At 42.5% G+C, this 26,863-nt stretch overlaps 1 protein-coding gene across 6 annotated transcripts; it reads left to right on the top strand.

Annotated features, from left to right (window-relative positions):
* Nucleotide 1: 1 nt before the first annotated feature.
* On the top strand, nt 2–26,036 carry map3k15 (mitogen-activated protein kinase kinase kinase 15). Of its 6 annotated transcripts, none has more exons than XM_028966097.1 (31): nt 2–206; nt 1,582–1,721; nt 2,502–2,525; nt 4,025–4,102; nt 5,603–5,796; nt 7,333–7,501; nt 7,786–7,892; nt 8,005–8,175; nt 8,299–8,411; nt 9,146–9,305; nt 9,567–9,717; nt 10,213–10,320; nt 10,424–10,473; nt 10,810–10,905; nt 10,977–11,064; nt 11,135–11,268; nt 11,526–11,653; nt 12,684–12,814; nt 12,989–13,094; nt 17,146–17,303; nt 17,387–17,570; nt 18,096–18,104; nt 18,340–18,511; nt 19,980–20,154; nt 20,240–20,425; nt 20,632–20,737; nt 21,273–21,504; nt 21,910–22,022; nt 22,217–22,323; nt 22,403–22,479; nt 24,689–26,036. In XM_028966097.1, the coding sequence occupies exons 2-31, from the start codon at nt 1,599–1,601 to the stop codon at nt 24,780–24,782; spliced, it is 3,744 nt and encodes a 1,247-aa protein (XP_028821930.1). In that variant the 5' UTR covers nt 2–206; nt 1,582–1,598; the 3' UTR covers nt 24,783–26,036. The 6 variants fall into 6 exon arrangements, with proteins under 6 accessions (XP_028821930.1, XP_028821891.1, XP_028821897.1 ...); XM_028966058.1 differs by lacking the exon at nt 2–206 and adding an exon at nt 282–668; XM_028966064.1 differs by lacking the exons at nt 2–206; nt 18,096–18,104 and adding an exon at nt 282–668.
* Nucleotides 26,037–26,863: the final 827 nt, after the last annotated feature.

Genomic DNA, 26,863 nt, shown 5'->3' on the forward strand with positions numbered 1-26,863 from the left:
TCCAGATAAAAAGGGGATCTAGGACGTCAGTGTCCGTGTTCAGAACTGCCTGCTGGTTGCATCGCTCCCTCGCCCAATTACACAAGTGTCCTGGAAGGGGAAGTGGCTCCTCTCTGCCTCTGTTTGAAGTGCAAACAAGTTAAAACTGGACCGCGAACATGAGAGACGGGCGACCCGGCCGGAGAGCGAACCGCGACGGGCATAAAGTAATTACGCGGCGGGTTTCCAGACAGCGCGGCCACGCAGCCCTGCCGGAGTCGGGGGTGAGAGAGGGCGGGAGGGAGAGGGAGAGTCATTAACCCCGCGCCGAGGAACGGGGACAAGCCCGGGAGCCGCCGAGGGGGGTACAAAACGCAGCCGAAGGAGCGCCATGGAGTCCACTGCGCCTCAGCAGGCGGCCGACGCCGGCGGCGAGCACATGGGCAACGCGCCGGGCGCGGAGCGGGCGGACGGGTCCAGCCCGGGTCCCGCGGCCAGGCAGCGCTCGCTGCGGGCCGTGTACGTGCTGAACGACGGGCTGAAGGCGGTGGCCGCCAACAGCCCCGAGTCCGGGGCGCTGCAGTGCCTGCAGCGGGCGTGCGACGCGGAGAGCGCGATACTGACCACCGTCACCTTCGGCCGCCTGGACTTCGGCGAGACGACGGTGCTCGACACGTTTTACGACGCGGGTGAGGGCGGCGCTTTTATCTTTTATCGTTATTTAGACGCGCAGTATGTTTCCGCGCAACATTCCTTCCCCTGAGAAGCGACCCGACGCCCGGGATCCGGCCTCCGCCCGGGCACGTCCTGCGCCGCGCCGCTACACGCCTGGTCCCGCAGTCCGACACATGCACAGCGACATGCACAGTGACATGCACAGCGACATGCACAGCGACATGCACGGTGACATGCACAGCGACATGCACAGCGACATGCACAGCGACATGCACAGTCTTCAGTCCAAACAACAAACCAACTTTCATTCAAGTTATGATCGGAACGTTGTGCTGATTCGTGCATTCGTTTTTAAGAGCATCAAGTGCGTGACTGGCAGAATGGATTTTACTGAATCATTTATTTACACTTGAACCAGTTGTAGTGAAACCACGTCCCTTGGCGTCCAGGGCTGTGGCATTGCTGCACGAGTTGTTTCCATTTGCAAGAACCTTTTTGTTCCGGATCATGCCTGCGGTGCCGTGGAAGGCTTTGACCTTTGTCCCTGCACCACAGAGGCAAACCAAGAGGCCTTATCAGGGCTCTTAGTTTGTAAACTCAATATTCTATAGAATTTGAACGAGAATTGCTGGTGTCTTCCTCTTGTAAGTCGCTTTGGATAAAAGCGTCTGCTAAATAAAGTAAAGTAAAGTAAAGTAAAGGCTTTATATGGTTTGCTGAGTTTACATGACTTTATATTTTGATGGGATTGTGTCACACGAACGCTGGTGGAGGTATTTAGTAAACTTAGATTTGCTGTATGTTGTGTGCACATTTAATTGTATGCAGTAGACACTGTGTATGGATGTTGTGTACATATTTTTGCAGCTGCAAAAATGTATGTTGTAATAATGTACGTTTTGTGTGTGTGTGTGTGTGTACGTGCAGACATTGCTGTGGTAGACATGAGCGATGTGTTCAGGCAGCCGTCTCTTTTCTATCACCTGGGGGTGCGGGAGAGCTTTGATATGGCCAACAATGTCATCCTCTACCACGACACAGACCCTGACACCGCCCAGTCTCTAAAGGTAAGCCCAAACCCAGCAAGAAACATTCCTGATCACGTGGGCATGTACACACAAGAACCTTCACCCCCTCCTATCCCCCTAACATACCACCTGCATACACATGCATCTGCCTCGGGGTTTCTGATTAAAAACGTGTTACTTTACTTCTTTAAACCGCGCCATATGTACTTTTATTAATCAGACGTTACTTTTATCTTAATAATGGATGTGTTTGATCACACCCATGCATCATTTCATTCCTGTCAGATTTGTACCGTGAGCATAAACTGTATTAATTCCTCACACGTGAAAGAGATTCAGTATGAAATTTTGGTTCTCCGTACCTTCCCTTGGTCACGGGGGACGCCTGCATATCCATATACTTCGGTGAATTACTCTACCGCCTACATTACTAATATGCAGGAAAGTCTGTTTGTCATTTTGCAACCCTATTGGTTTCCTGAGCACCTTTTGTATGAGGAAGTTATGTCAGAGCGTGGAAAGGCAGTCAGGTGATCGAGGGCAGGATCACGTGAGAAGTTTTTTTTTTAGTGACGGGGTCACAAAAGCCACTTCTGTCATCAGAACAAAATGCTGTGTGATAGGAGACATGCTTTGTTTACAGTTCACAAACAGAATTTCACAATTCAACACAAGGCAGGTTTTCTTTTGAGATATGAAAATGTTTTTTTTTTTTTTTTATTGTTGTTCTGGAGACTTCTAGGTTATATCCTGCACAACTGACTTACAGGGTTCTCACGTCAGTATGATGGGTTTTTTTTTTTTCGTTTTTTGTTACAGGACATGGTGGCTCAAAAAAACACAGTAAGTATTAAGTTGTTCAATGTATCTGCTGAGGGGTGTAATGTTTCATTGTCTTGACAGCAGAGAAACTTCGGACGCCCTGTGGAGACTGAACCTTTGATTAACGTGGACCACTTTCCTTCAGAAATCTATTTCTAGATGCCACAAACATGGCTTATGCACAGTTACAATGCACCGGGTCTCTCGGTCATCTAAATGAGAGGGCAATAACCAGTCTTCCTCACACAGCAGTACATGTCGGCCCTGATGGGACTGATTCTTGGGATGGATGCGTGTGAGTATTTGCCACCCATGCGCTATCAGCTGTGGGCTGCACATGCTGGGCACGGTGGTCGGGGGGAACACTGTGTACCAATGAGTGCCAGTTTAGTTCACGCCTTTAAATATCTCAAAGAAAAGTGAGCAAGGCGCCACTGAGCAACGTACCGTCCCCACATACTGCTCCCCGGGCGCCAGGTTGAATGCAAAGGACACATTTTGTTGTGTGCACAACATAGTGAACAATTTGTCCTTGCAGTTGATGCATTTGTAGAGTGAAGGCCGGCTGTTGTTGTCCAAACTACTACAGCTCAAATTGCAACTAGAGTGCGTACAGTAGCATGCTACCACAGAGCAATGTGAAGAAGATGGCCTGGTCTAGTGAAGTTTTTTTTTATTCGTGACTGGGTGCATGTGCGTTGCTTACCCGGGGAAGACACTAGGACGCGCCCGCGTGATGCTTTGGATAACGTATGTTCACATGGACGGCTCCTTGTGAGTAAAGTAAAGTGAGCAAAGTAAAGCTTTGGGGAGTAATGAGTTAGATTTAACGCTGTCGCGTAATCGAGTTATTTTCAAGTGATCACAAAGTGCATCACAAGAATCTGCCATGCAGCTGATCATGTACTGTAAACATTTCAAGTAATTCAGTCTCGGGTTTGGCAAATAGTAATCGATTATAAATATTACAAATGATTTTTTTATTATGAAACCAGAAGTATCACATTTCAGTAATTTAAAAGCAACAACGAAAACAATGCAAACATGTCAGAAGCCAAAAGAGCAAAGTAGATATGTCTTAAATGCTAGGGTGACCTCCCAAAAATGTTATAATAATTCAAACATCTTCTTTCTTGCTTCTACTTGGGTGGTAGTAGCCTAGTGAGTAACATACTCGCCTATGAGCCAGAAGACCCAGGTTCAAACCCCACTTACTACCATTGTGTCCCTGAGCAAGACACTTAACCCTAAGTTGCTCCAGGGGGGGACTGTCCCTGTAACTACTGATGGGAAGTCGTCCTGGATAAGGGCGTCTGATAAATGCCGTAAATGTAAATGTAATTCTTTAATAATTTTGTTGAAATGCAATTGACTTTGGTGTTTTGACTTACATTCTTGAGTTTTTCTCTGTCCATTTCTGGTCTTTTTATGTGTCTTTGGTTCTTCTTCTTGTCTCTCTTGCTCTCTCTCTCTTTGTGTCCTCCTCGCCCTTTCCCTCTCCTGTCTGTTATCTGGAGTAGGCTGCAAGGTCAGTTACTGTAGGGTTCCCCTGGGTGCAGTTGCCTCCGGAGTACCGCGGCTCTGGCCTTAGGAATAAAGTAGGTACTGGCATGGACAGTGTAGCTGCACGCGAATGTCATTCCCTGCACGTCCGCTTCGAAAATCGGATGCATGAGGCAAATAAGCTGTTCCTAGGAAAACGTGTCCCACTACATTTAGGGGGCAGCGGTGGCCTGGCGGTTTAGGAAGCAGCCTTGTAAATCATAAGGTTGCCGATCCGCCAAGGTGCCACTGAGGTCCTACAGAGCAAAGCACCGTCCCCACACACTGCTCCCCGGGCGCATGTCATGGCTGCCGGCTGCTCACCAAAGTTGATGGGTTAAAAGCAGACGACACATTTCACTTTCACTCACCGACTGGATAACGCTGTGTCACAGGGCGAAGGCGATTGGCGTGGCAGGAACGGGAAACGGGACTCATTCACACGACATGGCGTAGACAAGGGGGTTTAATACATTACAAAGACACATCATACTGGACTACATACATCAACACAGTCAGACAAACAGACAATGACACGATAGGATTAAATACAATCCACATCAGGTGCATACAATTTCGGGTAAGGGCAGACAACATTGTCACCAAAAAGTACCCGAAATTGTATGCAGCTGATGTGGAATGAATTTAATCCTATCGTGTCATTGTCTGTTTGTCTGACTGTGTTGACTGTGTTGGGGTGCCCTAAAAGTACCCCAAAATTCACAATAACCACATAAATAATGATATGATACTGTAGACACAACCTAAAAATATTTTATGGTTCTTCATTTCCTTTTTAAATACATTTTTGTATGTGGATGAAAATTGAGCCAATTTAAATGTAAACTCTTGTATTGTTCATTTAGTATATTAGCATAAATAGTCATTTATATACACACACATACAATACTACATAGTACCTATATGCTCACTCTCACATGACTCAAACCAGGCTTTGACAAATAGTAAGGAATATATTATTATATCATATTGTTTTATAAATATTTTTTATGAAACCAGAAGTGTCGCATTTCAGTCATTTAAAAACAACATATAATACAGATAGTAGATCCATTCTTCAGTGAGGGATATTTTCTGTCCCTTCCTGTATATGCATATGGAAAACCTAACCTCTGCATGGACTAGAAATGCAATACATTCAAATTCATTTTAAACATGAGAAGGATAAATCTCCTATAAGAGTGTAATATAAGAGTGTAATAAGCTGTTAACGAGAGACTGATGACACTTTCAGCATATGAGTTCTCTAGGCAGACTGGGGTCAGTTTACACAGTACAGCCTCAGGAAAGGGGATCTGTGTAGGGGGGCTCACTTGGAAACCTCTTGGGAGAAACCCTGCCACCAAAACCAGACTTCCAGACCACTTAGCATTACATTATTACAACAACCATGGTGATCTACATAATTCAGAATTGCTTTGGAAGTCTGTCTAATTGGATGGCAAAAAAAGACTAAATGAAATAAAATCATTTAAATGATTGGAATTCATCCAAAATTTTGAAGACAGTGCAAAACCAAGATGTTTGATCCTTAGGCATCAAGTGGAAACTACTACTTCATTCCGTATGTGATGACGCCCAACCATGAGTACATATGCTGTGAGAACGTGGCGCAGAGGAGGGCATCTGAGTACATGCAGCCAAACTGGGATAACCTGCTGGGACCGCTGTGTGTGCCACTGGTCGACCGATTTGTCAGCCTTCTCAAAGACATCCACGTCACCTCCTGGTAACAGAACACTGCACATGAACACTGACCACGTGACTAATGATATATTGGTCCAGGTGACGGATGTTATTTGATTGCAAAAAGTATGATAATATTATTTTCTTGGAAAGTGGTATATACTAATTAGATCATCATACTAGCATAACCCATTTCACCAAGTACATACCACATTATTTCACAATAATAGTTTTTCTTCTTGTTATAACAGTTTAAATGAAATCAGGGATGGGGAGCCTGATCCTGAACTGTTGGTACAGGTTCTTGGGACGACCTGTCACTGAGCCAATTATAAAGGTGTACAGACCCATTGAAGAAGCCCCTGTGATTGGCTGATTAGACTGTTCCCCACCCTGCCATTCACATAATATGATCTGTTCACTGAAATAAACCTATACATAGTCATGGCCAAAAGTTTAGAAAATGACACAATCACTGGTTTTCATAAAGTTTGCTTCTTCGGTGTTTGTAGATCTTTTTGTCATTTTATAAGTTTCTAAGGCTTTTATTGACAATTACATCAAGTTTATGCAAAAAGTGTTGGCCCCTTTTTTTTCCAAGACATCTGCAAATAGCCCTGGCATGCTGTCAATCAAATTCTGGGTCAAATCCTGAATGATGGCAACGCATTCCATCATAATCAGTGCTTGGGGTTTGTCAGAATTTGTGGGTTTTTGTTTGTCCACCCGCCTCTTGTGGTTTGACCACAAGTTCTCAATTGGATTAAGGTCCGGGAGGTTTCCTGCGCAATGGACCCAAAATATCAACGTTTTGTTACCTGAGCCACTTGGCCTTATCACTTTGGCCTTATGGCACAGTGCGCTTCGTACTGGAAAAGGCATTGTTCTTCACCAAACAGTTACATTTACAGCAATTACCAGACGCCCTTATCCAGAGCGACTTACAATCAGTAGTTACAGGGACAGTCTCCCTGGAGCAACTTAAGGTTAAGTGTCTTGCTCAGGGACACAATGGTAGTAAGTGGGACTTGAACCCAGGTCTCCTACTACCACTCCCAACAGTGCCCTGCCCTTCACTGCCTGCTGCCATTCCTGAGCAAGCCCTCACTGGTGGCACCCCGATCCCACAGCCGGAATTCATCTGATCACTCTTCATAACATTTTGGATTATATGCAAATTGCCATAATGAAAACAAAAGCAGCAAACTTTTTTATGACCGGTATTTGTGTCATTCTCCAAACTTTTGGCCACGACTGTAGTATATAGATATATGTCCCTTTAAGTGAAATCTCACCTTAAGCAGACACAAGTTTGCCATTTTGTGTCTTCATTGGTTTTACCTCATTTAGTTTAAATGGACTTCAACCCTCCATGTACTTTCACTGAGGTGGGCATCTAGTTTGGTGCACTTTGAGTTAGAATTTGCATGTTTTCTAACTAACGGTGGTGACACACACCTCATGTTTCTTGAAGACTGACCATTTAGCACATAGCTGATTGCAATTGCATGTTTGCTGCTAACTGGCATTTTAGCACTGTAAGATGGTTTTGATTCTCTCACTGCATGTCTCTTTATAGTGCATCGTTTAAAGATACGCTTCTGAATGACATACGAAAAGCCAGAGACAAATACCAGGGAGAAGAACTGGCCAAGGAGCTCTCACGTATCAAGCTCCGCATTGACAACACTGAGGTTCTGACCCAGGACATTGTTATGAACCTGCTGTTTTCCTATCGGGATATACAGGTACAATAAGAAAACCTCCTTTTTTTAACACACCTGATTTTATAAATGTTTTGAGATAATCTATGCATTAAATATATATAGCTAAATATATATATGTTTATATATATATATATATGTTTATAGCTAAGTTTAATCATTTAAAATCAGTGATACAATAATTATATTTTAATGCCTACCCTATATGGCAATAGTATAGGCTAAGAATGATATTAATAGTTAAAATGAATCAGTTAATGTGTTCATCTGGGCTATTCCTGCTCTGTTTTTTTTTTCCTCTGATGAAGGATTATGATGCCATGGTAAAGTTGGTCCAGACTCTGGAGATGTTGCCCACCTGTGACCTGGCAACCCAACCCATGATACAGTTCCATTATGCATTTGCACTCAACAGGTGGGTGCACACACATTGGTAAACAGAAACTGCATTTTTTAAATATTTGTTTTTTAACAGGGTGTATGTGTATGTTGTGTGTGTGTGTGTGTGTGTGTGTGTGCATGATCAGGAGGAACAGTCCAGGGGATAGGGAGCAGGCCCTCCGTGTGATGCTTCAGGTTCTGCAGTCATGTGACCACCCTGCTCCTGACATGTTCTGTTTGTGCGGACGCATCTACAAAGACATTTTCTTAGATTCAGACTGCAAGGACACTAAGAGCAGAGACAATGCCATTCAGTGGTGAGGGGAATTACTGCATCTGATCTGGACTCTGCTGTTAATCATGTCATATGTGATACGGAATATCAGCCTGCCTACAGAGACCATTCAAGAGAGAAATTTCTCTTTCTTTCTCTCTCTCAGGTACCGGAAAGGCTTTGAGCTGCAGCCCACTCTGTACTCCGGCATTAACCTGGCAGTCCTGCTCATTGTGGCAGGGCAGCAATTTGAGAACTCCATTGAGCTGCGCAAGATTGGTAAGGTCACACCAAGGGCCCAACATTTCCAAAAAAGTTTTATTGTACACAGCACCCAAGCGTTAGTGAGCGTTAGGGAGATATCAGCAATAATACATGGGAAAAATTAACATGTAACTCATGTGACCAGAATGATCTCACATTCACCTTCCTTCTCAAGGATCATAGTTGTACAGATAATTTATTTGGAACACTGTTTAAATAATGAAACTGATACGGATAGTAAGTAAGATACAAGCTAGGATATTCAGGTGTCATGTGATCCATAGAACAACCCGGATTATTTTATTTTCATTTCATAGATGTAATGCATTCCTGTATATTAATCATTCCTGTGTAACCAGAGTGGTTGCACCTTGTCTAAAATAAATAAAAGTTCAGAGATTATGACTGATACAGCTCTGATCTTACCCAAAGGCTAAAAACCTTTGCTAAAATTTCAAGAAGATCCAATTGTGCAATTTGCTGATTGTTTTAAGATTACCTCTCAGCTTTGAACCATAGTTTCCATATTGCCAGTCATGTGCAACATTAAACAAATGCTTGCCTGTTATAAATGCAGCTCTTACATATTTAACTGTGACGGGTGCACAGAACACTTTTATAAAGAAATATGCACCTTAGAGGTCATGTTACATGACAAGATTGAAATTTGTGTTAAATTTGTTAACTTCATCCCACAACTTACTTTTAGACTTTCCCTCTTATTTTTTTATATTATCTGCGCTTCTCAGGTGTGAGGCTCAACAGCCTGCTGGGCAGGAAGGGGAGTCTGGAGAAGATGAACAACTACTGGGATGTGGGCCAGTTCTTTACTGTCAGCATGCTGGCTAATGACATCCCGAAAGCAGTGCAGGCTGCTGAGAAGCTCTTTAAGCTTAAGCCCCCCATCTGGTAAACACACAGGGGTTAATGTCCCTAGGAACTGAGGCCAAAAAGAGCCCCATGTTGTACTTAATTCTGTAATCACGTTGAAATTCTAAACAGGTATTAGACTAATTGTATCTATCAGTTATTAACATTTTAATTGATTATTAATTACAAAAGTAAGGAGTAGATTTACTAATGCTGATATGTCCCTGTGAAAAGAGTGTTGCTAATTATTCTATAAAATATATTCGATAACATAATCTGTTACTTTTCCACACTTATCAGGTATTTACGGTCTGTGGTGCAGAACCTGCAGCTTATTCAACATTTCAAGAAGCAGAACCAAGAACATTCTCCACAGAAAGAGAGACTCAACTTCTGGATGGATATCATAGTGGAGGCAACCAGAGACACCACAAATGGACTGCGTTTCCCAGTATGGCCATTTTAACTCCACTACATTTACATCTATGGCATGTACATGAACCAAAAGACCCAGGTTCAAATCCAACTTACTACCATTGTGTCCCTGAGCGAGACACTTAACCCAGAGTGTCTCCAGGGAGGGGACTGTCCCTGTAACTACTGATTGTAAGTCGCTCTGTATAAGGACGTCTGGTAAATGCTGTAAATGTAAATTTAGCAGACAGCCTTATCCTGCAACTAGTTAAGTGTGTTGTTCAGGGATACAATGATAGAAAGTGGGGTTTGAACCTGTGGGGTTTGAACCTGTGAACCTGTTTAGTTTATAGGCAAGTGTGTTACCCACTAGGCTACTATCACCCCTATAATAGCTTATTGTTTGTTAATCACCTGTGTGTGTGTGTGTGTGTGTGTGTGTGTGTGTGTGTGTGTGTGTGTGTGTGTGTGTGCAAGTCAACCCTAGTTGACTTGCTCTGTCAGATGCTTCACCCATTCTCTATTTCCCAAGGTCTTGATTCTGGAGCCTACAAAAGTGTACCAGCCGTCCTATGTGTCCATTAACAACGAGGCAGATGAGAAGAATGTTTCTATCTGGCACGTTTCCCCTGCTGAGACGGTCAGAGTTCCTCTACTTCCTGCACATCCCTCAGGCAAAACTTAATTCTACCTCCGTTTACCCTTCCATACACCCTCACTGCATCTCTGTGTCGTGTATTCAGAAAGGCATCCACGAGTGGAACTTCACAGCCACGTCCATCAAGGGCATTAGGTTTGTATATGTGTGTCCTCACAAACAACAATTTTCAATAAATGAGCCCAAAGTTTGGATTTTGCCTATAGAAGTTAAGGCTTAAAAATAAAATATTGTTAAAACATATTTGTAATATACTGATTAATTGAATTACCATAGTCCTCAATTATGTAAAAAAGTATATTTATGCCTTTATGTAAAAGTTATTGCAGCTTTTTAAAATTCAACTTACTGAGTTTTATTTTAAAGTAAAATATCCATCATTGATAAACTGAGGTTAATTTTTTATATTGAACATGCTGCTGTGTATTTACTGTGTTTTTTTGTTTTTTTCGGCGCCCCTGCTCCCATCAGCATCTCCAAGTTTGATGAGCGCTGCTGCTTTCTTTATGTCCATGACAATTCAGATGATTTCCAGATCTACTTCTCCACAGAGGACCAGTGTGCCCGGTAAGCACAGGAGTTTTCTAACAACCCACAAATTCAGTTAGTTTTTGATAAATTCCTGGTGGATGTTTTAGGTTCTGTTCCATGGTGAAGGAGCTCATCTCAGATGGGACTGGAAATGCTGTGGAACTAGAGGGGGAGGGAGATGGCGACACACTGGAGGTGGGTGCGTGTGAATGTGTGATGAGTGCATTGTTTGTACGTCTGATGGTAACGTGACTGTGTTCTCCAGTATGAATATGACTACAATGAGAATGGAGATCGGGTGGTTCTGGGCCGGGGTACGTATGGAGTGGTGTATGCTGGGAGAGACCTGAGCAACCAGGTGCGCATCGCCATCAAGGAGATACCAGAGAGAGACAGCAGGTGAGTCACAAGCGATACAACAGCTCCTCCTCTCTGAGAACCTGAGAAATTACCAGCAGACTGTTTGAATGTGTACGGTCTTATAATTTATATTCTAGTCTAGTCTAGTAGTCCACAAACAAAACCATCCATTTTACCCGTCCAGTAAATCTATGAACCCCACAAATCTTTCACCAGCACACTTAACACTCAAGGGAGCATTTACAAGCTTTAACTTTAAAGCTATAAAGCTTTAACTAGATGATCATGTCTCTCAGGTATTCCCAGCCTCTTCACGAGGAGATTGCTCTGCACAAATACCTGAAGCACAGGAACATTGTGCAGTATCTGGGCTCTGTGTCTGAGGATGGATATATCAAGATCTTCATGGAGCAGGTCCCTGGAGGTGAGTAATAAGTTTATTTTCTTAATGATTGTTTTTGGAAAAAAATATATATATTTCAAGCACATTGCATGTTTTCTGCAATACAGATAAGAGATCACGTAAGTTAAGTCTAAGTTCTGCCCTGTGTTCCCTTTAATGAAATGTGAATGTAGCAGCTGTAATGTAGTTATTGTAAGAGCTTCAGGGAAAAAGCTTTGACAGGGAAATAACTTTTTCACCGTCACTTCACATTGACTTGCACAAACTGCACACTTCCAGTTTGACCTCATAGTGTCAATTTTTACACAAATTACTTCAAGGGGTTATTCTTATTTACAAATAAACAAAAGATCATGGACTTTATGACATTTCTGAACTTGATTTGGAAAAATGTACATATATTCATATTTCTTCTTCTCCTCGCCACAGTGGATGGTTGATTTTACGCTGGATGCCTTTTCTGACCCTCCTCATTTACCTGGGCTTGCGACCGGCACCAACAAATACACTGTCACATGCATCCCCATTGACTGGGTTAAATAACACGATTAATTTATAGTTATGTAACATGTCAAAACAAATTGACACTATAAAAACTTCCAGTGTGCATCTGACCTATGACCCGGATGCGAAATTCATGAAGAATCCCTAATTAAAGATGACAGCAAATGGCTTTTAGGGCCAATTTACTTTTCTTTACTTTACTTTATTTAGCAGACGCTTTTATCCAAAGCGACTTACAAGAGGAAGACACCACCAATTCAGATGATTTGTGTATTGCTTGTACATTTACGTTATTTTCATTGCAATGTGTCTGCAGGGCAATCTATTTAAAAATAGATCAGATTGTCTCCAGCCACTTTCTCACATCTCACTCTCATAGATTTAAATATGCAATGTAGCAAACCTTAGTCTTAAGAATTAATAGTGACTGTAATGATTTAATTGCAAAATGTGTGATTAGTTGGTTAGTATTTTCTATCGATTGACATCCCTAAATTTAGAAGTCAGTATTATAATTTAACAATGGTTTGATATCCTCTTCATGCAGGAAGTCTGTCTGCTCTGCTGCGGTCCAAGTGGGGACCCCTGAAAGAAGCCACCATTGTCTTCTACACACGGCAGATCCTGGAGGGCCTTCGCTATCTGCATGAGAACCAGATTGTTCACAGGGACATTAAGGTGATTTTTTCTGTTCAGTGGCCATACTGGTTCATTCCACTTGCCATCATGTTAGAACCTGATGCCATGATGCCACATGATGCCAAAATGGCTCTGTAAGAGAGTGGATTTTATGATGTACAGCTGACACTGGGATTCTCACTGATCTGACCAAAGCTGCATGTTCCCCTGCAGGGTGACAATGTTCTGGTCAACACCTACAGCGGAGTACTCAAAATCTCAGACTTCGGCACTTCAAAGAGGCTGGCTGGCGTTAATCCATGTACAGAGACCTTCACTGGTATGATACGGGCTCTTTTCCTCGCCCTTTTTCTTTAGATTGTGGCAACCTCACTGTTTGACTTCTTCTAACCCACTGGCTCTGACAAGCATTTCTGGTTGTAATGGAGAATAATGGCTGTTGGAGCAGTGCAAATTCTCCTGGATGTCTGTGCCAGGCACAATGGCTGCAAAACCCTCTAACAGAGAAAAGAGGAAGACTGACCAGATTTATCACTCATCTAGTGCTGTTTTTGTCAACAAACCATTTTTGCGTGAAGAAGACGAGACGTAAGTGCTGGTCATGTGACAAAAGCTATAACAAAATATTTCATCTTAAATTGTTGACTAATGAAAACAAGGCAAAATATGGTTTACAAGATAAAATATTTTCCCTTGACGGAAGCGAGACGAGGCGTTATTTCCTCTTGTTTAATCGTGTAATTATATCGCAGTTTCTCTTTCTTGTATCTCCCATCCGGTCGCGCAGATGACGTCACTCCTGCGATATGCAATCGCCGCATTAATTAGGCTTCAGGGTACTTCTGTTGGGTGAGCAGATGGCTGGGGGAAAATGACCGAAAGGATCTTTGGTCACACTTTCTTTGCGATGAATGTGTGTGGTCGATAAGCATGGAACCAGCAAGTTTTGAGGTTTGCTTTGCGTGAGATTGCTGGTGAGATTGCTTGCTCCGCTACACATGCTCGAACACTTCTGTGACAGTGACCCCTCCCTACGACATGCTCTGAATGACTTCTACGCATGATTCGGCAAACAGAAAAACGTGACTGCATGGAAATCCATCCCTCCTTCCAGTGATCAGGTGCTGTGTCTAACCACGGCAGACGTGAGGAAAAGTTAACTCACAAAAGGCTGCTGGACCAGACAACGTCCCTGGAAGATGCTCAGAGAATGTGCAGACCAGCAGGCAGATGTTCTCATTGAGCACCGGCGTTGTTCCAACGTGTCTCAAGGCCACCACCATCGTACCCATGCCAAAGAAGTCTTCTGTGTCATGATGAAGTGTTTTGAGAGGCTGGTCATGAAACATACGAAAACCCTGCTGTCCTCCACCCTGGACCCACTGCACCCTGCATCTGACCCTCACCCACCTGGACAATAAGGACAGATACGTACGAATGCTGTTCATAGACTTCACAGACTTCAGCATTCAACACCATCATTCCTCAGCACCTGGTCGAGAAGTTGAGCCTGCTGGGCCTGAGCACCTCCCTCTGCAACTGGATCTTGGACTTCCTGACTGAGAGACCTCATTCTGTCCGGATTGTGAACAGCATCTCCAGCACCACCACTGGAGCACTGGAGTTCCTCAGGGCTGTGTGCTCAGCCCAGTGCTGTTCACCCTGCTGAGCCACGACTGTGCAGCAATGCACAGCTCCAACCACATCATCAAGTTCGCCGATGACATGACCGTGGTGGGTCTCATCAGCAAAAACGATGAGTCGGCGTACAGAGAGGAGGCGCAACGACTGACAGACTGGTGTAAAGTCAACAATCTGTTCCTGAATGTTTAAATGTTATGTGTAGCACCAGGTTCCAGAGGAACGTTGTTTCGTTTCACTATTTACCATCTAACTTGTATGCAGCTGATATGACAATAACTTTAATGACAGCTTTATACAAAGTCTAGACTAAAACTAAAATTAAAACAGGCCAGCAAAATGAACTATACGCTCATTTCATTCTAATTGGTGACGGGCACAATAGAGCCAACCACAGAAATGTAGCTGGTGCTGCTCTTGTTGTCACCAGACCATTTTATTATTTCTGAAGAGAAATGAGAGCATTTGACTTTTGCAAAGCCACACCTTGCCAGCCGGTCCAACCAGCTATGCTGTGCATTTGTCCTTTCCTATCTGACAAAACACATCATTTATCTCATGAAAGGAATCAAAATCGTAACAAATACATCAGAGCAAACAAATGCAAGGAATTGGATTGTGTCTATCGTGTTTCTCAAGCACAACAGTTCAAAGCAACAAAATATTAAATATAAGCTAAATCTTTTTGTTTAAGTGAAAATGAAGTGATTGTCACTTGTGATACACAGCAGCACAGCACACGGTGCACACAGTGAAATTTGTCCTCTGCATTTAATCCATCACCCTGAGTGAGCAGTGGGCAGCCATGACAGGCGTCCGGGGAGCAGTGTGTGGGGACGGTGCTTTGCTCAGTGGCACCTCAGTGGCACCATGGTGGATTGGGATTCGAACCGGCAACCTTCTGATTACGGGGCCACTTCCTTAAAAGATTACAGAAATAATACCACAAGTGTAGATAAAGTTCAGTTGCAATGTGTGTTTAGGAGGGTGATTGGGAAAGACTGTGTTGACTGTGTTGGCTGGTCCTAGTCTGCAGGCTTCTATATCTTCTTTTTCCCTGCTCATCTCCTTGAGAGGGACGGGTCCTGGATGATAGTGAAAGCATACCACAGCGCAGCACCCAGTGCACACAGCGAAATGTGTCCTATCTAACCCATCCCCTTAGGGAGCAGTGGGCAACCATGTAAGGTGCCCGGGGAGCAGTGTGTGGGGATGGTAACTTGCTCAAGAGTCTGCTTCCATCCCCACTAGGCCACCACTGCCCAGCGACCAAATTCAGCCCAGTTTCGGCTACAGGCTGTAAACTGGAATAAGATGGATCAGGCAGTGATCAGAATATCCAAAAACTGATGTGTTTTTTTTTTTTTTTTTTTTGCAAATGGCCCTTGCAACCTCTATCAATGCTGTGTGTTTTCTACTGGGGAAACCTTTGTGCTTGAGAGAAGGTCACGCACTTGGTTTTTCATTTACAACATATGCCTAAGCGGTGGTCAGCAGAGAGTGCAGAAACTAGATAGGGCTGGCAAGGTCAGGGTAAATAGATTCGCTGAGTGCTATACGCGGGTTTGTGTTTGTGTTTAATTAGCGCCCGTCAGGCTGCTGCAGCAGGTGCCCTGAGAGGCAACATCCGCCCCCAATCCCTTCCCTCGCGCTCACTTTCCCTCGGCAATGCAAAACCTCAAGCAATGCAGAGTACAACATCTTCACCATATCTTGCACAAAAACACATTTTGGCACCATATGTGCTATTTAAGGTTTCAGATGGGACCCAAACTCTAAAAACAATTTGCTTCATTTCATATTTCGATATATTTATTTATCTATTACAGGTGTGATTTTATAATATATAAATATTTTACAATTTTCTGTAAATAAAGTGATTTAAGTGAAAGTGTAATTTTATTAAAGTAAGTAAAAGTAAAATTTGCCATTCAGACAGCACAGTACACGGTGCACATAACAAAATGTGTCCTGCATTTAACGCATCACCCTCAGTGAGCAGTGGACAGCCAGTGGGAGTTTTAGGATTTGTACGCACAACCTTCCAGTTATGAGTCCACTTCCTTACCTCATATTATGATTTAACTACAACGCATAGTAATAGTTACAATTCTAAAAAGCTAAACACTGAATCAAACACTTCTGGTGTGTCCTCTGCAGTGGTCAAGTTATGATTATGCACAGGAATTACTGGACATGGTATTGGTCAGTTTGGATGAATGACACCTTGTTTGAGTTGTCAGAGCCAGTAGAATAAACCTAAATAAAACCATCCATCTATCACATGGAGCCAAACCAAACACAGGGCCTCAACTTCAATTCAGTATTTGATTTGCCCAGTTACTAACATCAGCCTAAATGCCAGCCCTGTTTTTGTGGGATGTACAATGTACAGTTTTTTTTATAGTTGATATTTTTGTGTTTTGTGCTGGAATTATGTTTTGTTGAGTACAATTTGTAATTTCGTGGATTTTGTCTGTACACGTGTAGGGTGTAGAATATGACTTCATATTCTATACATTTTCATGAAGTGTCCAAAGTGATTTTCCTTTGTTGAACAGCGACAAGCATGGTGTAATAAAGAGGAGTGGCTGGCAGCTTCTTCATTTTACCCTTCAGCTTTCTACACTTTTATCCAAGCTACTCAATTATTGTTACATAATATCTCATTGTCTAGTATTTTATGTCTAATGTTGTTACTCTCATTTATCATCTTCTTTGACCCCCAGGCACACTCCAGTACATGGCCCCTGAGATCATTGATAAGGGTCCCCGTGGTTATGGAGCCCCGGCTGACATCTGGTCCCTGGGTTGCACCATCATAGAGATGGCCACTGGAAAACCTCCCTTCCATGAACTTGGGGAGCCTCAGGCAGCTATGTTTAAGGTCGACTTTTTTTTAGGTTTTGCGTATGTGTTTGGTTTGATCCATAATGTAGAATTAAAAAAAAAAGGTTTGATTTATCTTAGGTGGGAATGTTCAAAATACATCCTGAAATCCCAGAATCCCTGTCAGGCGATGCAAAGTCCTTTATCCTCCGGTGCTTTGAGCCTGACCCTAATAAGAGAGCCACTGCCACGGACCTGCTTAAGGACGTCTTTGTCCGGCAAAATGTGAAGGGCAAAAAGAACAAGATTGCCTTCAAACCATCAGGTATCATGCCACCCCTTACACACTCTTACAACAGCAAACCCCAACCTCAGCATTTCCATGGCACCCCCCATGGGGGGCTTAATGCTACAGCCTCTGCTGAATTCCAGACCTTGGTGGATTGGGCAGGGCACATGCTCTTTTGACCTCTTTCTCTTTAGTCTTTGAGAGAAAACCTCCCCCTTGCTGCTTCTGCTCATCTTTCTCACGGTGTTGAGTTGGTGTTGGATAAACAGGACCTCTGGTCTCTCAGACATGCTCACAGCACCCAAATATAACCCAAAATGTCTTTCGGGGCGGGTAGCAAAGCCAGCTCTTGGCTCCCCTTGTTTACTTTTTTTAATTATTATTATTATTATTTCTTTCATATTTCACATACAACTTGTACTTAGATGCTGAATGCAGGGTCTAATCTTAACTGAATCTGGGAAGTGCTCTTCTATCCGAAGCACCGTGGCTGACCTCATCTCTCCCTCTCTCCCTCTCTCCGGGTCGCCCCCTGCCTGGCATGGATGTTCTGTGTCGCAGTGTGGCAAGGTTTGTCCCTCTACTGTTCAAGTTGGTGTCTTCTCTCCACTCCCTCTTTTATTTTTTGTCCCAGTCCAGTGTCACCTGCCAGCTTCTTTTTTTTTTCAAGCTTTGTCCAGTCTGTCTTGTGCATATCAGATTTTGCGATGAGCCAAGAAAAGAGTTCTCTTGTCAGAATTAGACTGTTGCTATTTATGTAAATCTGTGTGCGCGTGTGTGTGTGTGTGTGTGTGTGTGTGTGTAGACTATATCCGCAGTGTGTCGATGCCTGTGCAGACAGAGGCCACCGGGAGCAGCAGCAGTGAACACGGCTCAGTGTCTCCAGACTGCGACTCCAAACATGACGTGTTCTTTGAGAAGAAGAAACGCTCAGCCTCGGAGAACCTCATAAAGCCCCCCAGCTCCAACTTCCTGAGGTTAGTCAGTCCACCCGTCCAGCCCATGTTGACCTGGTCGGATGTCACTGTGGGCGACAGCCGGGATCAGAAATTTGATTTCCACATTCGTGGATGCAGTAAACGGATCAATAAAAGGTAGCTGCAATGACACCCATGCTGGAACAACCTCTAGTCTCTGGTGAACTCAGGTGAGCTGAGGACATGTGTTCTGCCTCAAGCAGCTCCCCAGAGACCACTGTGTGTTCTAACGTAGGTGTCATTACAACAGGCATTTACGGAATTGTTTAGAGACACTAATAGTCCGACACCGTATCTACTGAGGGTGTAAATCAAACTTCAGAGTTCCGGGCTGGTGCTGGTTGGCTCCCTGGTTACAGTGTTTAGACAGCGGAGGAATGAATTGCCAGGTGGGCAGGTATTCAAATCTTTGATCCGGCTCTAATGTGATAATGCCATTTTACAACAGGCCACTCTGCTGTGCTCATAAACTCATGAAGCCTCTTACACACACACACACACACACACATTCATTCTCCCTGTTGCAACTCTGCAAACATTTAGCCAGGAGACCTGTGCATCTGTCCACACTTGCCTTAAAAACCATGATTAATGAAATGGCTAAAAAAACTAGAACCTTGCAGTTCATTTGATGCATATTTGGATGGTTTGTTATCCTGCTGTTCAAACCTCTGATACATGCCATTAATTCCCTTTGGCTACCAGTGAAGATGTCCGGCGGTTGATTTTTGTGCGAGAGATCTGCAAATCCTTTGACTGACAAAGACAAAATCTTAACAGTTAGTGAGATACGGTTCTGTGTCATCTATGATTGGCAGTTTCCATATATGGTGATGGCAATGTAACCTCAGTACATAATGCATGTAACACAGTGGTCCAGATCTTAAAGTTCTGGTGGAGTTTCTTAACAAGATTAATGATATTTACTGTGATTAATGATATTTAATTGTGTAAAAAAAAAAAAGTCTGACAAACTGTCTTAACCTCCCTGTCATGCTGTTAAAACTGTCGTGATACTCCCTTTTGTATTGTGCTTTCTTTAACTATTAAAAAGTTTAACAAGATTTGAGAATTTTCCGAGGTTTGCTTTGATCTTGAACAGTTCATTTAGAAAATTCTGAATTCCTGTATTTGCCCTGAATACCGTGTGTACCAATCTGATAGCAGTTTTTAATGAAGGGCACAGCACACTTAAATGTATAAATAATATATCTATTACACATATTTACAAAAATACACATTCTGCTTTAAACTATCCTCCTTTTGTTCTTTGGCATGATGCTTCTGGAGGTGCAACAGATTAAGTGAATAGATCGGATTCGTAAATCGGCACAGTGTTACCATATCCGATCCAATTATTTGAGTCATTATTCGACCAAAATCCAATACCGATTTCGGATCGACGTATCCTTACTTATGATATATGTTGTGTGTTCTTAAGAGATGACTAGCATGTCCCCTCACTCAGCGTCCCAGATGAGGGCTCCGTCTCTGAGGACCGACATTCACCAGCATCCCCCGAGGACAGAGACTCCGGCCTGTTCCTGCTGAGGAAAGACAGTGAGAGACGAGCAATCCTCTACAAGGTGCTTAATGAAGACCAGGAGAAGGTTATCTCCAACCTCATGGAAAACCACATTCAGGTATTTGTGGGTATGTTTGTGTGTGTCTATCGCTAAGTCTTGTGACACTTACATAGTGTCTCTCTATCCCCACCCCCTTCTTCAGGGCAGTGAAGAGCTGAAGTTATCAGTGGACCACATCAAGCAGATCATCTGCATCCTGCGTGACTTCATTCGCTCCCCAGAGCGACGAGTCATGGCCACCACCATCTCCAAACTCAAACTGGACCTGGACTTTGACAGCACGTCCATCAATCAGATCCAGCTGGTTCTGTTCGGTTTCCAGGACTCTGTATGTGGTTTCAGTTCTTTTGAGTTTTTTTTTTTTTTTTTTTTGTCTGGTTAAGTTTAAAAAAAAAAACAATTAATATATTTTTATGATGTCATTAAAACATGCTCTAGAATTAATTAATTACATTAAAATATGCAATAATTTAGTTTATAGTTTATAATTAATAATTATTATTTCATTTATAATGATATTCATTATTATTGCAGGTGAATAAAGTTCTAAGGAATCACCACATTAAACCCCACTGGATGTTTGCCATGGACAACATCATCAGACGAGCTGTTCAGGCTGCAGTCACTATTCTTATTCCAGGTGATGCAGAGGGTATTTGTCCACTTGTGTGTGTGCGCTCAAATGTCCATATGATAAACTGTCCTCCCCATCACCACGTGTTCCAGTGCATGCTTCCAGTGTGTGATTTTATAGCTGGGTGGTAATGGGACTCCACACCCCTGAGACCAGCTGACCTTTACACTACAGTCCCTCTTATTGTTTCATTTGGAACCAAAGCGTGACCCCTGCTGGCAGCAATTTTGAGTTTTTGTGCACTTGTTGGGGAGCACAGCTGCTACTGTCCAAGAAAGAAGTTGGACCTAATTAAGATATAGTAATACATTAAACTAAAGTGAATTTTTTTCTTATTTGTATTTTTGTGTGTACTGTGTATTTTGTATGTTTGCGTGAATGCATATTCAAAATAACCAGTCCACACGTCTATTTACATCTGAAGGACGACATGGGGATCAGCTTACAGTAGTTCAGTAGCTCTGGGGGGGGGGAAAACAAGGACCCCGTACCCCAGACTCGCCCCTCACACTCTCTCTGTGTCCCTTTGTCCCTTCTTCAGAGCTGCAGACACACTTTGGACCTGCTTCGGAGAGCGAGGGTGTGGATAAGGATGCAGATGAGGTGGAGGTGGAGGATGAGGCCGTCTTCGGGCCAGTGGAGACGCCAGCCACAGAAGACCCCGGCCTCACCTCTGGCGTGAGCACGCTCAGCTCAGTGCTTTCCCATGAGTCACAGCGGACTCAGCACCCAGTGGGAACCCAGCTGGGACGCCTCAAACAGGAAACCAACAGGTGGTGCCACTTATTATTTTCCTGTTAGTGTAGGACCTCAGTGCTTTGGAACCGGTGTCCTCAACCTTAGTTCTTCTGGTCACTCATTCAGCACATCTTTAGGTTTACCTTCATTTTAATTCCTTGTTGCTGCCCAGCTCTTAAACTGAATCAGGTGGGATGGAACATGGCCTTGCAGGGCTGGTTCCCTCCTGGACCAGGGATTGGACAGTCCTGTATAGGTGCAAAATTTTTCACAAATAAAATTGGTGAAAAAGCTTCATATTAAGGAACAAGCAAGGTGGCTTTAAGGTTGAGGCTGATCAGTGTACTTGCTTTGTCACAGCTTCACTCTGGAGAAACAATATGGCGAACCATTTTGGAGACCCCTTTTGTTTGTGCTGAAGCTAATGTGGTTGTGTTTAGGTTGTTGGAGGACTTGGTCGAGAAGGAGAAGGAGTACCAGCAGGTTCTGAGACACTCCATCCAGCAGAGGACACATGACCTTGAGCTAATTTGCCTAAAACAAGGGACAGCAGGTTTGATAGAATTTCAGATTCTTTCAAATTCATTCAAAAAAAAAAAATAATGATTTAAAAAAAAAAAAGTTATATTGATCAACAGTTATTTTCTTTGTCTTATCTTTTGGTACTTGTTTTATTGTAACGTAAGGAAATTTCTTTCAAAAACCTGAATGAATCAGTTTCATAAATGTTTCTCTTACTTGGTGTAGATGTACCCCAGCCATCAGTATTCAACATTCCAGGAAATCTGCAGCCAGATAAGGAGCTTGCTGATTGGCTAAAAGAACAAGGAGCAGATGCAGAGACTATAGAGAAAGTGCGTCTTTACACTTCTTATACTTTTGTTTTTTATTATCAGGAACTGTTTCTTAAAGGGATTTTTTTGTTTGTGTTAGTTTGCATTGGAAGACTACACACTGAACGATGTTCTGAACGAAATTTCAAGGGAGGACCTCCGGTACCTGAGGCTACGGTCAGGACATTTCATTGGCTATGGAATATGTCATAAATATTATTTTGTAAATTTGTTTTTATGATTTTGATTATGTCAGCAATAGAATAATAAGACTGGTTGTTTTGAGTATAAATAAATACAGAAGTATTATTATTAATAATATAATCATAATAAATGTAAAAAATAAAGTTTGAAAAAAAATCATATTAAGGAACAAGCAGGGTGGCTTTAATGTTGAGGCTTGTTGAGGCTGTTGGTTCAGTTTTCAGGGAAAATCTCACTTGAAATCATGTGAGAAATTTCTCTTTGCTGATTGGTCAGATGTATCGGTGCAGGAAATACAAAAGTAGATCAGGAAGCAGATCTACTGTTGTGGACGGTGAAAAAAGAAACACTGGAGCACAGCACATGACTCAATGAAATGAGTCCTCTGCTTTTAACCATCACCTTGGTGAGCAGTGGGCGGCCATGAAAGGCACCCAAAGGAGCGGTCAGGTGGGGGGGTTCCTTGCTCAGTTGCACATCAGTGGCCCTTTGGCGGTTCGGGATTTAAACCGACAACATTTCGATTATGGGTCTGTTTCCTTACCCTCTAGGCCAGGGGGCACACTGTGGCTTTCTGTGGCTTTGGAAAATATATAATAATTTGTATTATATTTTTATACATTGTTTTTTTTTTTTTTATTATTGTAGTTTGAAATTGAAGATTATTGTAAAATGCATAATGTCAAAATAAGTGTCACATGCCATATATGCCCGCCAAACCACCATGCATTTATCAAGCTTTTCAACACCAGGTAGGCTAAGCCAGGGGCCGTATACTTTGAAGGTCCCATATTAAGAATTCCGTTTGGCGGGACATCGGTCTTAGTGGTTCCCTAATACTAAATCCAAAGTCTCCTTCTGAAAGTCAGCCTTGGTGTACAATTACAGCCACCTTTAGCCAGTGACACAATGATATTTCTCCAGGACAAGCTGTTTCAGTGTGTGTAGCTTTAAGTGCAAATTCGGATGAGAAAGGCGGAACTAGGAGGAGAGCAGCTGATAGATGGATATAACGTCATTGTTATCCTGGCTATTTTATATGGTGGTGCATTTACCACCGTAGGCAAAACATACATTTTGAAATTTGGATCGCGGTTATGTCTTTACTGGACTGGAGACATTGATATTATTTACCCAAAATTCACTCAAATCATGTGATAGCGTTCGGTGCGTGTTTTCCGCACCAGTTTGCAATTTTATTCAAATAGAGACCACCTCTTTTTGTGAGTCTTTTACTTTACTTTACTTTACTTTACTTTATTTAGCAGACGCTTTTATCCAAAGCGACTTACAAGAGGAAGACACCAGCAATTCTCGTTCGATTTCTATAGAATATCGAGTTTACAAACTAAGAGCCCTGATAAGGCTTAGACTTGTCAGTGAAGAGCATGCTCGGGGATTGTTAGGTGCTTGACTAAGAAAAATTATAATGTAAGACACCAAAGTCTTGGTGTGGTGGTTTTGATGCGCACTTGAGTACAATTACTCAGCGCACTATGATTAATGATTAATGACCTGATTATAGTTATTTATATACCTATTTATAGGCTTGTTTATTTAAAAAGACTGCTCTTTAATTACTTAACATCTCAATTACTAAACAAATCATGAACCGGTCAAGGGCCATAGAAGGATATTTAATTTATTAGCTTAATTATTTACACAAATGCGTTGTTTAAATATGAGCGATATGATTATCCCCACACGGCACTCCCCGGGCACCTCTCATGGCTGCCCACTGCTCACTAAGGGTGATGGGTTAAAAGCAGAGGACACAATTCGTTGTGTGCACCATGTTTTGTGCTGCAGTGTATCACAATGACAATCACTTCACTTTCAGGGATCAGAATAATGCATAGAATTCCAGGACACCTTTTCATTGGTGGTTGTGTCGCTTTACTGCTATTTTGTAGGCCTTCTTTTTTTTATTTGCTGGTAAGTGACAGGCTGTAGGACACCAGCGGAGATGTGCTTGTTTCATAGTGTTTCACGGCCCTAGTGTGCCGTGGTCTGAGAAACATTGGGACGCGGCTGCATATTAGCCTACAACTTATTCTTTCGTGTGAAACATTTAAAATGGGAGGAGCTATTGATTGACATTTGCCTTATTTATCATTTACAGCATTTATCAGATGCCTTTAATTCAACAGATGTACTGACAATGGCTCTGATTTGTCATCAGCGGCGGGGTCCTGTGCCGAATCTGGAGGGGCATCCTGAGGCATCGCAGCCGAGAACAGAGGAGGCTAAAGATTGATGGGGAGTACGTGGAGTGAGAACACACTCCACAACACATAGATTACACACTCCTCATCGCTTGGAGCACTTTAATGATTCCCTCTGTCACACACACCTCTGCGCTGGCTTTCATTGCTCCTGCACCACTGGCATCTCAGCAGCCCTTATGCAGCAACATTCTGGAAAAAAAAATTTGCACTGAAGATATCTCCACTTTCCTGTTTTTATTTTTTTTTACACCCAGGTGCATCATTAATCCTGTCCTAATCTCAGAAGGAAATCTTGGTATCAGCTTCACTTTGCCTTGGCATGAAGTGTTTGTTTTTTGGAACAACTACACTCAAAAAAAAAAAAAAAGCAGAGCTGGGTCTCAGGAACGTGGTGTTATTTTTCCCTTGAGTTTTTATTCTCCTTTTTTAACTCCTGGTTGTTGGTGGATATTTATTTATGTTTTTTGCTAATGAAAGTGCTAAACTTTCGCACCAGCGAATGATGAATAGAGAGATTGAAATAGAAATGGATTGCAGTAACTGACTTTACTAGATTCTGTGCTGCTAAATATCCTACAAATTACTCATCGGCTGCCACTGTAGCATGCGGTTTGAAATGTCATGCAGGGAAGAGGGTTGAGCAATAACTTTGACATCAGAAGACTGTGTGCTGCGCTAGAGGCTATTTTCCATTCTTAAAGAAAACTGGTTTTGTGTTTGGGACTTTGGCAGTCAGTCTAACAGGGTGAACGGAGAGACGAGTGAAATTACACCAAGATCATGGCAATTCTTCAGATAAACTCTCACTAACCCCCCATCAGATCAGTTTGGGACCTACACGTGTATTAAACTGGGTGAGACCGAAGCGGTTTCGGCTGCTCTTAAAACGTTTTCATTTTTACCCAGTAATTTTTCACCATCTGGATTTCACTAGCAGTGTTTGGTCATGTCTTATTATTGTGCTGTTACCATGGACTGTCAACTCCAAAGCTATTGGCGACATGTCTTTCATAGCATCTCTAATCTTTTATTTTAAGGTTACAGCTAAGTGGAGGAATGTCTAGACCAAAGCATCCAGCATGCTGGGGCATTTCACCTGCCTTTGTGATCATTTGATTCTTTTATTTATTCCTCTTTCATCTTTTGTGTACCACGGTGCCTCTATTTGTGCTGCGTCTATCTGATTTCTGTACTATGTGAAAAATGTTTGCGTGATTTGTGGGACATGGTTTCCTCATTGTGCCATTTAACTTATTTTCTGTGTGCCACATGACTTTGATAAAAACAAATTTTACCCTGAAATCCCAATTGCCTTTCGTTTCTGTTGTTTCTCTTGCATCACACAAACGGTGAATTTAGTAGAGAAAAGGAAAATGTGCAGGTAGAAAGGAGGACACCTGCAGGCTTGGAGTGAAGGAGGCTCTTACTTACCAGACTGTTCAATAATCTTTGATAAAATGTTAACAATTTTTTTAAATTTGAAAGAGGTGCGTAAGTGGCGCATTTACTGGTGCATAATATATTTGGCCAAATTTTACACCCCTGCAAACATCATGCTGCACAGGAACAGGTTGTGAATGGGGTTTAATTACCTATAATCTCCAGTTCCTTATTTTGTGATGAGAAGCGAGAGTTGGCAACATGAACATACACGTTACAATTGAAAGTTGATGGCTTCCACTCCCAACTACGGCTTGTGACTTGACTGGATTAATGCTGGGCATGAAACGTCTCTGACATTTGAAAAGCATCCCTTGTGTATAAATTAATTCACCGAATAGCACAAACATTGGTGTATTTATCAATCCTTGTGAGATTTTCCATATTTTGCAAGTAAATTTTATTTATTTACACAAATAGTCATCACAGAGCTTTGTAAAAGCAAAAACTGTAAAGCAATTGATAAGTGATGAATAGAAACATAAAATATACAAATAGCATGTATTGTAATAAAAAATCCACTAAAAGCCGGTTTCTTGATATCAACTAAAAGTTGATGAGGAAGTTGAAGAGTTGTAAGTGCTTTTAAAAGCAGTTAACAGGTTTTGAGTCTCGGACGGAAGTCAGCGAGTAGCCTTGGTTGGGACAAATGTGGGAAATTGTCCGTTTTAATGCTCCAGTTATTACAG

The sequence above is a fragment of the Denticeps clupeoides genome, chromosome 2, assembly GCF_900700375.1.
Source record: "Denticeps clupeoides chromosome 2, fDenClu1.1, whole genome shotgun sequence".
Lineage (NCBI taxonomy): Eukaryota > Metazoa > Chordata > Actinopteri > Clupeiformes > Denticipitidae > Denticeps > Denticeps clupeoides.